The 15,570-nt window shown below is 47.9% G+C and overlaps 1 protein-coding gene across 1 annotated transcript; it reads right to left on the bottom strand.

The window, feature by feature from the left end:
* Positions 1 to 1,246: 1,246 nt before the first annotated feature.
* Positions 1,247 to 10,211, bottom strand: LOC104290304 (synaptotagmin-6-like). Its single transcript, XM_009889391.1, is given in 6 exon segments — positions 1,247 to 1,536; positions 3,373 to 3,484; positions 4,595 to 4,714; positions 6,714 to 7,047; positions 8,617 to 8,752; positions 10,043 to 10,211. Coding segments are annotated over 6 exon segments (1,161 nt in total).
* Positions 10,212 to 15,570: the final 5,359 nt, after the last annotated feature.

The raw sequence follows: 15,570 nt of genomic DNA, 5'->3' as shown, positions 1-15,570 counted from the left end.
TGCAATGAATATGCCCCAGTAATTCCCAAAGGCCAAAATACATCAAGATTCAGAAAAAGACTAAATGGATATGGACAGCAAGAATATCCAGATTCATTAGCATTAATGGCAGTAAAAATGCCAGCAGGTATATACTAAACTCCCCATTTCAGGGTGCAGGACATGCTTGGGGCGTTAGACCCAGCTGGAGTGGAGAGGAGGAGGCTGGGGAGGCAGCTGCAGCTCCAGCCCTTCTCCAGCCTCCATCAGAGGTTCCTGCAGCAAAGGCAGGCACACAGCTGATGTGTGTCACTTTTGTGTTCCCTGTGTCTGGACATGGAGCCGGGACAGAGCTCTGCAGCCATGGTCACCTTGGCAGTGCTGCTGGGTGCTTGCCCTTCCAGGGTAGCAGCCACCCTCCTGGGTGCAGGGAGCTGCATCCTTCCCTGGAGGGAGATGTCTCTTCCCAAGCGGCACGAGAAATTGCCTCTGCACGGAGGTCAGAGAAGATGCATCACCCTCGTGCCCATAGTGTGGGGAGAGGTCTCCGTGTTCTGTTTTGGGATGGCTGTACTGCTAATGAAAGCCTCTGGCTGTTGTCTCAGAGTAGAGATGGGTGGTACTTTCCCATTAGCAACCTGTCCTGTGCAAGCACAGTGGTGCTCACACCAAGGCAGTTTCACTCCAATAGCCCCAGGGCCTCTTTTTTCACTCTTTCTGTAAAAAACTTGGAAGTCCTAATAAGCCAAGCCTGGAAGGCTACTAAATGAAAAATGGTGATGGCTTTCTGGGGTGCTGGAGAGGATCTCAATACAAATTCAACTCCTGGCTACATTTCTCATTTGAGCTTAGGCAAATCAACTAACCTTTTAGTGCTTTTCTATCTATCTTATTAATAGATCATTGGATCATTGATTCCTCCTCCTTCCCATCCCTTTTTCCTCTTGTCTATTCATAGTGAGCACTCATACTATGCAGGTCAGGCTCTATTTCCTTCTATAGGTACAAACCTTCTCCAGATCAAGGGACTACTGAAACCCTGCTGCTATCATAAAGATGACATGGGATCAGCAAAGATGAAGCAGCAGCAAAGAGTGGGATAAAGCCAAAAGATTGTTACCTCTGTTCATGTCTTAGGGAGCATGAATTTCAGGCTCTGATCCATCTTTTTTTAGATATAGCCCCTGTGAGCGCTGCCTTGGCTTGTCTTTGTGAAAGAAAACCTGGCCAGATTCACCACACGCAACTGCTGCAGAAGACCTCCCTTCTAAATGAACAGAGGATGCCATTTAGCTACAGGCTGCTGGATGGACTTTATCACGAGGTCCCAATGGTCAGCTGCTTCGCTCGCTCTTCTCTTCCCCAGGGTGGCCTGTCCAATGAGATGCCTGGAGTCTGAGTCCATTTAATAAATGGAGACCAGGACCACACAGTCCCACGCTGGAGGCTCAGGCATGTGGAAGAGGAAAGTCTCATTGAAGATGATGAGCGGGGTGTGGGCCCATGGACTGGACTTCTGGTGCTTTTTTCTGTGGTGACTGCAGGAAACATATACATCTCGCATATACATCTGAGATGGGGAAGAGAAAGGAGAAATGAAACTTTGGGGTATCTATCCCTGTCCCAGAGCCGGGCATTTCAAATACAGACATAATACTGCATAAGGTAGTCATGCCAGAAAAGGGCTGGATTACAGCTGAATATTGGAACTGTTCAGGTTTGATCCCACACTTTCCAAAGTTAGTAACAAAGTTTATGCTAGCTTCAGTACTGCTGGAAAACAGACCACTTGGCCAAAGCAATCACATCTTGGTAGGTACATAGCTAATAGGATCTCACCATCCTATAACAATAGAGCGTGATTTAACAAGGACTACCTGAGCGTAGTCTCTGTAGTTATGGAACAAGCTCTGAAGTTAGTAGAAACAGGGTGATGGAGGAAAGGATTTACTCCTGTTAGCCCCCCTGTAAGTGCTTATGCTAAATCCAACACCTGCAGCAAAGCTCAGAAAGAAAAAACAGAGACAAGCCTTTGCAATTGCTTTGCCTGTATTTAATTACTGAAATGGAAAACAGTGGCTTTAGAGGTACAGATAAGCAGATCTTTTGAGCATTTAAGGCTGTGGGAAGAGTTCAGCCCAGGAGAGACCAGCTCAAGAATTCAAAGTCTGCTGTGCTTCTCCCAGTCCCAAGGAGAAACCTTGGACATACAACCAAGAGGGAGAGCAGGACATAAAGTGAGGCAAGCGAAAGGGCTGCCTACCTTCTCACTGTTTATGTGCTGAGCACTACAGAAGGAAAATGGCCGGCTCTTCCCCTCCCTTCTTTCCTCCATCTAGCTGGATGGTGCAGGGGAGAAACCCACATAAGACAAGGGCCCAGACTTTGAAGTATTGTTGCATTGTGCATCAAATGTTGGGTTACAGGAGAAAAAGGGGGTTCTACCTCAGCCTTCTTAGGGTAGGTAGCTGTCTACAGCTTATCTGCAATGCAGAGCATCTCTAAGGCTGCTCTCAAGTGTCCATGGCCTCAGAGCACTATCTTATCTCCACTCAGTGGAGACTGAAGGATGATAGTGATGCTCCGGTTACAACCCCAAGGAGCACTGCAGGATCTCTGCACTGCCCCTACCCCAGGGTATCTTCAAGAGGAAAAACAAATTGGCTCTATAATGAGGGCAACAGGACTGTGATGAAGTTTGGTCTTCAGGTCTCTGCAGAGCAGAGAAAGGGGATTCAAGTCTTGTGACAGAGGGAAGAGGAGTAGAAGGCATTGCCTGAGAGAAGTAGCTGGGCATTTCATTAGTGTGATGAGCAAACAACAGCAGCTTCCATGTCAAAACTCATAGGATCTAACATCAGATGGCCACCTTGCTGAAATGAGCTGGGGGCTGTGTACCAGCTCATAGCAGTGTGGCGACTTTCTTGTGAGCAGCAAATGGAGGCAGCAAGGTCAACGCTACTAAAGGAAGGTGGTTCTTCACAGAAGTGTAGTTTTGTGTGGAAGACGCTACCACAGGGTGCTGTGGATGCTAGATGTTAGTATGGGCTCAAGGGAAGACCGAAGGAGTGCAGGGAGAAGAAATTCATCAGGGATTTCTAAATACACAGAAACCAACACTAGCTCTAAGCCGTGAATTGGAAGAGGCAGGGTGACTACAGAGGGGGAGTATCACTTATGCCTGTCTTATTCCCATACTACTTTGTCCTCTGTCAGAGACAGTCACTAGGCTAGACAGACACCGTCTGATTCAGCAGCACTTGTTGGGGTGTGATCGGCATGCAAGGGATCTTCTCCCCAACACCTCCTCATCTCTCTGGGTGGGTAAGATGAAGGTAGCAGGCAGCAGAATAAGGAATGGAGCAGCAAGAATAGCAGATATAAACCCCTTACTTTTATCTGCAGTGCTTCAAGGGGATGTAGTTTTTGCCTTGAGCAGCCCACCCTCTATCCTCTGAGAGATGGGAAGGCACTTCAGTGACACAAGTACTTCTCCCCCAATGTCCTGTGAAAAGCATATGGGCATGGGGTGAGCTGACATCCAGTGCAACAACCTCTGCAGCCAACAAGGCCACATGTCAGCCTTCCTGCAGCTCATGAGTGTGCTCTTGGGGCCTCAGCAACAGAGAATGCAGGGCCACTGCAGCATGCTGGCCATATCGTGCCCTTCATTGTCTTTCTTGAGACTGAATTTTAGCTTTTTTAACTTTTTAACAATTGCTATCATCTGCTCTTCATTTGTTCAGCGGGGCAGTTTCCCTTTCTCCTAGGGAGGAATGGAAGACCCCCTGTTCTCCTGTGTCCAGATAACCTGAATGTAAGGGTGTCTTCTGAGTTTTGAGTCCCATCAAAAATGACTGCATGAGGTAGTACAGTACAGACTACATCCACGTGCATCTGTGCTAATTTATGGTAGTAAAGTACTAGGTCTTATAACATCGTGGTATTTTTTTTTTCCAGAGGGCCACAGGAAACCCTACAGGCTGTGGACTTTGCCATGTTAGGGTACTATGAGAGCTAGGTCTGGAATTAAATTCATGTTGCTCACATTTTACATCAACTTCCCATGTGTAAGGAATGAATAGATGTTTCTTACAAAGAAATTGTTCAGGTTGATGGACTTGAGATGCCACTTTGTCCTCTATTACAAAATACGATACTGTCATTAGCAGCCACTTAAAATACATTAACATTTTTTAAATTGCTATTAATTCCTTATTTGAACATGTCACATGTCTTCATTTTGGGCCATCAGTCTCTTTAAACAAACCAAATGGCCGCCATTGTAATGCACAGTGAAGTCTTGTCTCTGTGGGTGGAGAAGGGAAAAGGTGCTGCAACAAACTTGGTCATCAATATACATACCTTCATCCTTCCTTGGAGATCTCACCTTTAAGATGCAGTTTCAAACTCTAAAGCCCTGTCTTCCTGCAGATCCTACTTGAGAAGTGTGCTGGGAGCAGAAAGGATCTGCTACCATGAATACGACACAGATGGCCCCAAGGATGCAGGGTGGGATTTTTTCATTAATAAAATGAAGGGCTGGCTGTATTGATATGCAGCTCCCTGGCCACCATGTGGGCACAAAGTCCAAGGCTAGTGATAGAGTCATCACCTTTGTAGTCTTCTGCAGCTCTTCACATAAAACCAAGCTTTGGGAGGCCTTTAATTCACTCAGGATGATCCTGACTTCCCCCAGCACAGTGTTTCTGGAGTACTTGTCGAACCGTTGAACCTGTGGGAGAGAGCGAAAAAGTGTGTCCATGAGGGTGAGGTGCACGATGGAGCTGAGCCACAAGTGCATCCACACGAACCACATCTGAACCTCACTCAAGGGGAGTTACCTGCCTTTAGGGTCTGTTTTCATGTGTTTCCGTTCTCACTCGTTGGCTTTTGGGGGAGTCAGGATTGGGCTGCCATGATAGCAAAGAAGGCCCCGTGCCAAGGAGTAAAATTCAGATGCTTTCTTTCAGTGGTATCACCTGAAAAAACTCTTCTGCTGTGCTTCCACCCTCTGCTAACACCATACTGCTTTTGGACATCTGCCTACTGGAACATCGAAGTAGCATTATCTCGCCCCGTCCCCTTTCTCAGACCAGCTTGAACAGGCTGTGTGAAGGCCATGGCCCCTCTGATCTTGCTGAGTCCTGCCCCTGCTCTGTGCAAGGTTTGGTCCCTGCCAGGGCTGGCTGGAGGAGCAGGAGGGTGCTAGTATCCCCTTGCACAAGAGCACGTCCTCTGACAGCTGCCCACACTTGCTTCATGGCAGCTTGGGGCCGTCAGTGCATGTGCTTACACATGGCTTCAATCTCTTCTTTGTGTCCCCCCTCCACAGCTGTTTCTTCACCATGTGGTTCTCCAGCATGCAGCAATTTCCCACGTCTGGCCTAAGCTTTCTTGCTTTGCTGCTTGCAAAACCAGGAAAACTTAATGGCCAAGTCAAACGGGCTTTGAAGTAATGTGCAACTGGACACTCGTCAAGGAACATGAGATCTGTAGCAACAGGTAGGAATCACCATTCAGGTTCAGACCTACAAGCCACCTAGTCCACTGATGTCTTTTGAAATGGCAATTGCTGGCTGCTCCTGGGAGGGAGCAAAACCTGCCAGAGACAATTAAAGGACTATGTGCCCCCAGCAAAGCCATCTATCCCTGGCTGATTGCACCTCTAGCTAGCACCTCAAGACTGGTGAATTTGTACCAACTCTGCAGTACTGGTTTATCTTTATCCTGCTGCTAGTGCAACTCCATATTTCTGGGTGATCCACTTCCCTCTGCCTCCAGCTGAGCTCCTGGGCACCATGGTATAATGTGGCAAGGGATTAAAAGTACAAAGAATTCAGCTGCATGCCCTTTCTTACTACTAGATCATGATGTCTGCAGATTATTCGCAGGGCATAGTTGGTTGAAAAACTACCTGTCTGCTGTGGATTTCACCAATAATGTCTTCACTGCTGTCCCCTCAACACACATTTCAAATCCATCACAGTCTAGAGGATGTCTCACAGCTGTCTGTTGCCAAGGCATGGTGTACATTTAAAATCCCTGGGCATTCACAGGTACATCTGCAGTGTTACATCTGGAACTAGACCCAAACTAGCTCTGAATGAGACAAGTCAGAAGCAGCCAAGCAAGAGTAACAAAGAATTAGGGAAAAGAGGCTAACAGTAGTTGTAAGCTGCTTCTGCTCACTACATTATCTTCATTAGAGCCAGCTCTGTTCTCCCCACACTGTATGATTTCCCTCAGCTCAACCACTGCAGCGCCATTCATTTACCCCAGGCCCCAGTTTCTATGCCACATCCTGCTGCAGGACTGTGCATCCAAGCACGTTTCCACAGGGAATGCCTGCGGTAAAGGATGGCAGAACACAGCACACTGAGAATCACAAGTTTCAGGGAAATCAATTACCCCCCTACATCAATACTGCAGACCCCAAAAATAAAATGCCTGAGAAATTAATAGGGCATCCCTTTGAAAGCTAAAGTGTTTTAGGGGTTCTAGACTTTCTGACCATTCTGGCTGCTGATGATGACGATTGGCAACCCTGGTCTTATTCGTGTTGCCAAAGGACCAACCTCCCGGCTGGCTGTACTCTGAGAGGACCTGGTGACTAACTCCCTCTATGTTCCTCAGAGGGGTAAGAGAAGGAGATGTCTCCAGAAGCCATTACACATATCTTCTCTGGTCAAGACACCCTCCTTTATGTCTACTGAGCTAGTGCCCCATCTCACCTCCAGCTTCAGGGTGCTCTTCTCTACTTCATCATCCTGCAGGGAAAAGACAAAGTGGTCTCCAAAGGCTGGCCTGCTGCAGTTCTTCACCACCCGGCTTTGCCACTCCTGGACCATGCACTGGAGCCCAGGGATGTGGGACGGGACCTGCCTCAGTAGTCAGACCCAGACAGCGGACTCGGCACACCCATGGCTAGGCAGCCCCCAAGCCTCCAGGCCAGTCAAAAGCAGCTCACATCGCTCTCTGCAGTAGAGGAGAGAGAACTTCAGTGTGCCTCGGGAGCGGGGCAGGAGCCCCAAATCACTGCCCATGCTGCTGAGGTCCTCTGTCCTGCTGGAGATCAGGTGTATGGTTCGTTCAGCTCAGTTCATAACACCTCCACCTAAAGAAAATGAGGACAAGATGAAAAGAGAGAGATGGGTCTTTTACAGTCTGGTAGTGTTGAACTTCCCTCCTGTTCCTGCAATGGTGGGAAGAGAAGAAGGTGTGTTAAGACCTGGTGCCTTTGCAGTAGAGTCAGGGGTACCCTGAGGGCTTGTGTGGTACCACCAGCGCCCCATGCGCTGCCCTCTCCTTGCACATCAGCTCTCTGGCACAGCACAAGCGTCTAGGCCTGCTTCAGACTGTGGGGAAGAAAGAGCTGGAAAGCGCCTGGCCTCACTCGCGAGCCACGTGTAAGCTCAGGCTGAACAATGGGTGAAATGCACAGCAGAGCCCAACAGCTGTGCTGCAAGAGGGAGAGCCAGCACACCAAAGCAGCTGCTTTCCTCGCCCCTGGTCATGCAGGACAGGCTCTCCTTCAGCCTTTCCACCCCACCTCTCTCCATGCTTCTCTTTCCGGCCTGGGTTTTTCTCTTAATTAGAGAGGAGCAGCTGCAACCCTCTAATAGGCATTTTGTACTGAGCAGCTGCCAGAGGTATTTTGGTGCTGGCTCCTCTCTCCTGTTGCTGAGCTGGCCACTGCGCAGTGGGGCTGCGTTCCTGGGCTTCCTCCTCTCGGAGCAAGCTTTGGCCAGCTGCAGGAAGGTCACCAGGAACTTGAGGAATTAATTTTACTGGGAACCACATCCAGTAACAGAGACATAGGCTGGAGGTGGAGAGGAAACTGGGTCTCTTCAGTCATGGGAAGGGAGAGGGGATGGAAAAGGTTTGCAATTGCTTCTTTTTCAGTAAAAATTTGAGAGACAGGTAACAGAGAAGCAAGTAGAACTCCAACTTTTGATCAAGTGAGAGGGGAGTTTTTGCAACAGTTTCCCCAGGGATTGCTCTGCCACTGTTTTTCCTTCCCTCAGCAATGGACTTCATAAGCTCTGCAACTCTCCTTAACACACCTGGAAACAGGAGCAAAGGTCCCTGCCGCACACTGTGATACCTATCTATCTGCTACATTTTGCTTGAGGCCTGAAGAGCTGAACCTTCCCAGCAGCCCTATTTATGAGAGGTCAAAATCTGAATTTGCCATCCAGAACTTACCCAGGCTGCTTCTAGTACCCCCTGGGAGGCTGAGGAGCAATGGAGGATGGGAACAGAGTGCACAGGTGCTTTGGTTGGGCTGCAATACCTGTAAAATCATGGCAGTGGGGCTGGCTGCTGACCTGATGCATCAGTGCTTCATGTGGCCATGGTGCATGCATGGCCCTCTTACCACACGTGAAGAGCTTCTGTTTAAGTGGAATAGCAATATTTTATTTTATATATCTATTCTATTCTATTCTATTCTATTCTATTCTATTCTATTCTATTCTATTCTACTTTGCTTCTCCCTCCATTCCTTTCAGGTAGAGAGTCTCTTTGTATGTTTTCTTGTCTTTCTTTTTGGGTCTTGTTTTCTACCGGACTGTCAGTCAGTCCATCACTTGACTCTGTGGAGTTTCTGAAAATGAGGGTGGCCCTTGATTTCACCCTAGCATCGGTGTACTTGCCTTGATATCTGCATTGCTCTGTTTTGCGGTATCATACAGAAATGGTGGCATTTTCTTCCCCCAAATGCCATTCTCTGCTTTTATCCTAACCCAGCCTTGGCTGTGGCATCTCTTCTCTGTGGAAATAAAGAAAAGCTGAGCAAGTGCTATCCAGCTTGGAGATGATGACATTTCGAGATGATGATGAGAGTCTTGGAGTGGGATTTTTCACTTGGTAGTTTGTGAAAACCTTTAGAGAGCCCAGAGTTTAAAAACCACTGAGGATCCTGTCTCTGGAAAGCAGAATGTTTCGCGAGGGTACCCCCAAAATTAGTGTAGTGGATGAAGACATTGCTGTCATAGAGTCTTACACTTTTATTTGGTTTAGTTTGTGCATAGGTCTGTACTGGAGGGAAGGGTTAGTCTAGATGGGAAGGATCCCAGTTCAGTGGCAAGTGTTTCTTCCCCAAGCACTTGGGGCATGGGTAAGAGGACAGTAGATCTTATGGCTTTGCTCAACCTCTCTTCCTGCAGGGACAGTGTTGTCACCAGCAAGACTGTGTTAGTGGGACCTGCTGAAGGGTCCAGGATTAACATTGCCATCATGCAGGTGCTGACACTGACCACCTGGTGTGAATACCATATGGTTTAGACTTTCTGGGACAGCCTTGAGACCTTCTTACAGTAAAAATGTATCTCAGAGCAGTCTAGCAAGCTGTGCTCAGATGGCACTTGGATCTGATTCTTCTGGACAAGAGGAGTTACCCATACTCAGTAGCATGGCTTGTGACTTTGCACAGATGAGAAGGAAAGAAGAAGAAGAAGCAGCAGATGGGAAAGCGAGTTTAGTTTACTTTAGTTTATTTTTCCTTTGTAAAAGCCATCCAAGCAGAGTGGGGTTGCTGAGGCTGGGTGACAGGAGGCTGGGAAGAACTGCGGACAGAAAGTAAGAGTTGGTGAGCCTGGCATCACCCGGAGCATGAGATAACAGTTGGGTTGGAGCTGTGCTTATGTGTCTGGCCTGGTGAAGAAGCAGCTGGCTTGTAGCAAGGCTACAACAATTGTATGGGCAGGACACGTTTGAGGGATCCTGTAATGTGTGTCTTGTTTCTTCCCGTTGCAAGTAACAACCAGGAGATGTTAACTGCCCCAGTTTCCCACCTCTTGTCTTCTTGCACACAGAGCCAACTTCATTTTAACAAGAGGAACCAGCTCCCTTACCTGTCTCGGATCAGGTAATGGAAACCTTGGACACACAGCTTGCCACAGAGTGACTATGACAGAAGTGGTGGCACCTGGAAGCATAAAAGCTGAGGACATTGTTCAGTTCCTGTGTTTGGTCCAGGGTGGAAGATGTTTGTTGAGAGGGAAGGGTAGCAGAAACACAGGCTCCCAGGGGCAGATGAGCACTGTTGCCCAATACTTACTTTTTCCAGTCCTGCTGCGTTTCTGGAGCCAACGCATCTGGCAAGTTAAGATGGTCAAGGCCACCAGGAGCAAGAGGATAGCTAATGCCAAGATCCCATATTTCCAGGTATTGAAAAAGGGCATCTGTAAGCTGTGCAAGTTGAGTATAACAGAGCTCTTCTGTATCATGTCTTGTTCCTCTGAGAGAGATAGAGAAGGAAGGGCTCAGTGTTGCTAGGATTGCCTCTCTGCGTTGTATGAGCCAAGCAGGAAAAAGTCTGTATTCATAGACGAACTGCAGCTCAGACCTATATGTACAGAATTAGTCTTGTTGCACTTATAGGGACTTGTCAGTAATGTTATTTACCTGTGCCTGTGCTCACAGGATCAGTACCACAATATCACAAATCCATTTTCATCATTTCCACACAGACAGGCATCTGCTGGATCGCCCTGCTTTTGTCTACAGCAATTCACAAAGCAGCTTATGGTCTTCCCAGATGAAAGGCCACTAGAAATATGATGCACGTGTGACTTTCCTGCAATTTTTTTTCAGCCTGCTTCCCTGCCCTCCATATATCACTGCTTCAGAACTGGCTGCCTCCTAGATACCTGCCCTTCCGCTTATCGCCTTCTGACAATGCCTGACAGCAGATGCTTGGAGACAGTATAAGACCAGGGTAAGCACTCAATGATACTTTCCCCCAAAACATTCCTCCAGCCTCCTGCAGTGTGCAGCTAAGGCCTTACTTGATTCTCTTGAGCCTCAGTGGATTTTTTATTTCCATTTATTCACCTAATTGCCTTTTTAAGCATTGTCAGATGATAGCTTCCACAGTATCCTCTACCAAGAAGTTGTCCCACCCAACACAAGAACTATCTCCTTTAGTTAGCTGACTTCTCACATGGTGGTTTAATTTGTCACTGCTTAGATCCTGAACTGGAAAGAGAATAGCGGTGAGCCATTCTCTGTTCACTCTCTCCAGACGGTCCTCATGTCAGACATCTCTCATGTCCCTCAGCCACCCTTTCCCACGATGGGTAGTCCTAGCTCAGCCAGTCATCCCTCCTACAGAAGCTGCTCCAGATCTCTTCCCAAATTTGTTTCCTTTCCCTGAGCCTTATCCTGCTCTTCCCTGCAACCATGAGATTGAACTACCAAGGGCCAAATCTGTCTGGTTCACTGGATATGGTTTTTGGGGTTTGATCCAAAGAAAACCCTTTGCAGAGTTACAGGATCAGCGCCCAACTGATTGGGTTGCTGTGATGACATAGCTGTCTGGGATGTCACTAGCTTGAGTTGCTTAATGGGGTAACGAGAAATGTGCTGGCCAGTAGTCATGAAACTATTGGCTTAGCAGGCAGCTTCATCCAATAAGGAGATTTTCGTGCCTTCCTTTCAGCTGTGCGTGCAGTAAATAGCTACTCATTTGCAGACCTGTTCAGGCAGCAAGATGCTCAGGGACCTGTAGTTTGTAGAGTGACTCTAGGAGTTCTACATCAGGCAAAGGAGAAACTGGGAAAATGAGGAGAGACAAGGAAAAGCAGGATTGGGGTGCCCACTTTTTGATCTGTTGGGCAGGTGTGAGAGCCTGATGGGTCTCTGTAACAGGACCCAACAGAAGGTCTCTGGAAATTTGGAGAAAGGGATCTGGAAAGTTTGTCATCTGCCCATGGAAAGAACCTGTCAGTCCAAGGAAGGAGCAGCAGCTTAGTTTGGGCTTCTGCCTGTGTTTCTTTGCTCCAAGATGAATAGTGGTCTGTTGGACTATAGTTTGACATAACCCTTCATCCTTGCTTAGTCTAAGTAATCAAAATGAGCACTGGAGGAAGGGATTCGCGCAGTGCTCTCAGGATAAGGATACCTTAAGAGCTTTATCACCCTTTTCAGGAGAGGACCGAATCCAGCTGGAAAGGAGAAGGGATAGGGAGCTCATGTATGAGCAGCCCTTCCCATCCATGCCTTTACACCCATTCACAATAAAGCTTTGGTAGGGAATAGCACTTGCTGTCTTTCTTTTTGATTGTTTAAGGTGAGATTAAAACACTAATCTTGCCAGGGAAGCACACAGCCAAGAAACAGTGCGCAGATATGTATAAGAACTGTTCCAAGAAATTGCTGCTGGGTTATGCATCCCAAAAAAAGCTTTAAAGCAGAAATCAGTTTAGTCAAACTTCCTGTGCAGAAGCCATGAATATTGATGATTTCTTCACCTCAGAACAAGTTGATGTTCATACCAGGTGTACATACCACCACTGCTGGAGATGAAGCAATAGCAATGAACAGGAGGTGACTGGCAAAAATACTCCTCTGTGGGTGTGTATTGGGTTCGCGTGGCAAGGTTTTGATAGTGACAGGGGTACAGGGGTGGCTTCTGTGAGAAGATGCTAGAAGCGTCTCCCATGTCTGATTGAGCCAATGCCAGCTGGCTCCAAGACAGACCTGCTGCTGTCCAAGGCTGAGCCCATCAGGGATGGTGTCAGTGCCTCAGGGATAATGTGTTTAGGAAGGGGGAAAAATAAAACATGTGCAATGGCAATGATAAGTGAGAGAAAAAACTCTGCAGACACTAAGTTCAGTGAAGAAGGAAGGGGAGGAGGCGCTCCAGGCAGTGGTGTAGAGATTCCTCTGAAAGCTGTGGTGAAGACCGTAGTGAGGCAGGCTGTCCCCCTGCAGCCCATGGAGGTTGACAGTGGAGCAGATATTCACCTGCAGCCTGTGGAGGACCCCATGCCGGAACAAGTGGATGTGCCCAAAGGAGGCTGTGACCCTGTGGGAAGACTGATGGAGCAGGATCCTGGAGGGACCTGCGGACATGTGGAGGGAGGAACCCACTCTGGAGCAGGTTTGGTGGCAGGACTTGTGACCCTGCAGGCAACCATGCTGGAGTCTGTTCCTGAAGGACAGTACCCCATGGAAAGAAACAATGCTGGAATAGTTCATGAAAAACTGCCCGTGGGAAGGACTCACATTGGAGAAGTTTGTGGAGGACTGTCTCCTGTGGAAGGGACCCCATGCTAAAGCAGGGGAAGAATGTGAGGAGTCCTTTCCTTGAGGAGGAAGAAGCAGCAGAGACAATGTGTGGTGAACTGACTACAACCCCCATTCCCCATCCCTCTGTTCCGCAAGGGGGGAGGACTTAGAAAAATCATGAGTAAAGTTTAGCCCAGGAAGAAGGGATGGGTTGGGGGAAGGTGCTTTTAAGATTTGGGTTTATTTATTTATTAACGTACTCTGATTTGATTGGTAATAAATTAGACTAATTTCCCCAAGTCAAGTCTGTTTTGCCTGGGATGGTAATTGGTGAGTAATCTCCCTGTCCTTACCTTTGACCCATAAGCCTTTTGTTATATTTTCCCTCCCCTGTCCAGCTGAGGAGGGGAGCGATACAGCAGCTTTGGTGGGCACCTGGCATCCAGCCAGGGTCAACCCACCACAGAGTGAGACCTAAATCCTTGTCTAAATAAACACTTCCTAATAATTTGCTTCCTGAAAAATAAAATGGGACTAATAGGAGCCTTTAAGACTGTCCAAAAAATTTAACTCACTACTAACCTGCAATGAGATGCTGTCTTTAGACTAGTGAAGCTTCTCCCTAGAAGGGGGCCTTACAAGACCACCTCCTACTGTACTGACCAGTTCTTACATTTGTCCTTATGAATCTGAGCCTTATTCCACTAGCAGGAACAGCAGACCCCAAAACCTCCAGGCAAAGAACATAGACAGATTTTGCCCATAGACACAAGTGCCCATAGTGACTGTGCTCACCCAGTAGGTACAAAGCCACCGGTAGAGACAGCTGCCCAAAACCTCACACGATCCTTGGGCATGCTCTCAAGCTCACACAACAGCAGCGACGTTGAAGGATGTCTGTCTTGGGCAAAGGTAATAGTAATCGAGCCAAGGGTACCATCGTATCAGCAAGGGGAACACCACCTTTCTGACTGTGCAGAGTGGGCTCTCGTGAGGGTGGGGGAACCTGTGAGCCAAGGACATCTTGGCATTACCAACTAGACCCTGACATCCTCCTGCAATAACATCATGAAGGCAGAGGAGTCTTGCCTGCTCCCTTGTAGGGCATGAGTGAGCAAGAGAGGGACAGGAGACCCATGCACTGACTGGCTTGTCCTAGAAAAGCCTCTTAACATTGTTAACCATCCCTGAGTTCTCTGTTTGGGATTTTCAAACAAACTTGTTAACTGAATGTCATTCACCTGAGAGAAGTTACTTTTAAGAACCTGCATGTGAATTACATAGCAGATATTTAAATAAGAGCACACAGTGCCGTTGAATGCCCCTGTAACCATCATCCCAGCACTCATGGACCTTGGGTAAAGCCAATTTCCCCTTGCAATAGGTCTGGTATAAAGACACCTGCTGCGTCAGCATTGCTAAGTGAGCCAGACCAGCTAATGTGAGCAACTGCTCTGCTGTCACACAACAGGGGCAGGACAGGCTTGACACTGCACGTGCATTTCCTTGTCCTCCCCATTGCCCCATCACCTAAACCGGGCTGTCACTCATTCCCTGTCCTGTGAATGACAGCCTACAGCAGACCAGATGCTCCCGCACACATACATTTGAAAATCTGCCAGTAACAGAAAAAATCTCACCCTTCTCTTTTCCCAAGCCCCCTTCCAAAAGCACTGCAGCCCCGTGAAACACAACACCAGAAGGAGCTCAGTTGCCTTACTAGAACACCAACAGCCTTGCCAGGGTCCCACAGGCTGGGGACATCATTGTATTTCCTGGCAAAACCAAGAGGATCCTCTTCCCAGCTCCTCCCAGGTGCCTGACTCAACACTGGGCAACTTAAACAAAAATCATACCTTCAGAAATGGTGTGAAATAGGTCCTTTGGAGCCCTGTGAGAGCATACACACACCACACTGTCACCGACGTGGTAAGAGATTAATTTGCTGTGCTAGAAAAACAAGTTACCACCCTGCTCAGCAAGACGGGAGCCAATATTCACCAAGTCAGCTCAGAACAGGGCATACATGGGGAACAACGCGGTGGAGAGGCTGCTGCTTAATTAACTCTAGCAAAACTGTGGAGGACTGGCGTGTTGGGTGCCCGCTTGGAAAATCCAGCAGTCGGGGTCACAGTGAGAGCTGCTCCACATTGAGCTCTCTTGCAGGTCCCAGGAGAGGCCCAGCAGGCCTGACAAAGGCAAAAGGCTGAGCTTCTACAGACTTGTAGGAGAGCATTTATAACCCCTTGCTGCTCTTGGTGAAACCAATCCATATTGGTATGTGAAGTCCTGCAGCTCTGCAAGCCCATAAAAAGCACAGGATAAATGAGTGGGCTGAGTACATGCTTTTCATCTGCTTTTGCTACACAGTTGTCTTAACCCTTCTTTCTCTATACAAAGCAATAGGATACCTTTTTTTTTTTTTTTTTTTTTTTGGCAAGTATGTCCTGTGGTTGCTGGGCCTGGGGTTGTTGCAGCTGGATGCCAGCGGTGAATGGGAAGACTTTGCACACACTACTGGAGCTAGATCCATAGTCTTAGCTGTGCCAATGCCATCGCATAGCTTTCCAAGGC

The sequence above is a fragment of the Charadrius vociferus genome, unplaced genomic scaffold (genome assembly GCF_000708025.1).
Source record: "Charadrius vociferus isolate BGI_N301 unplaced genomic scaffold, ASM70802v2 scaffold467, whole genome shotgun sequence".
Lineage (NCBI taxonomy): Eukaryota > Metazoa > Chordata > Aves > Charadriiformes > Charadriidae > Charadrius > Charadrius vociferus.
This window is presented reverse-complemented; position numbering and strand designations above follow the sequence as displayed.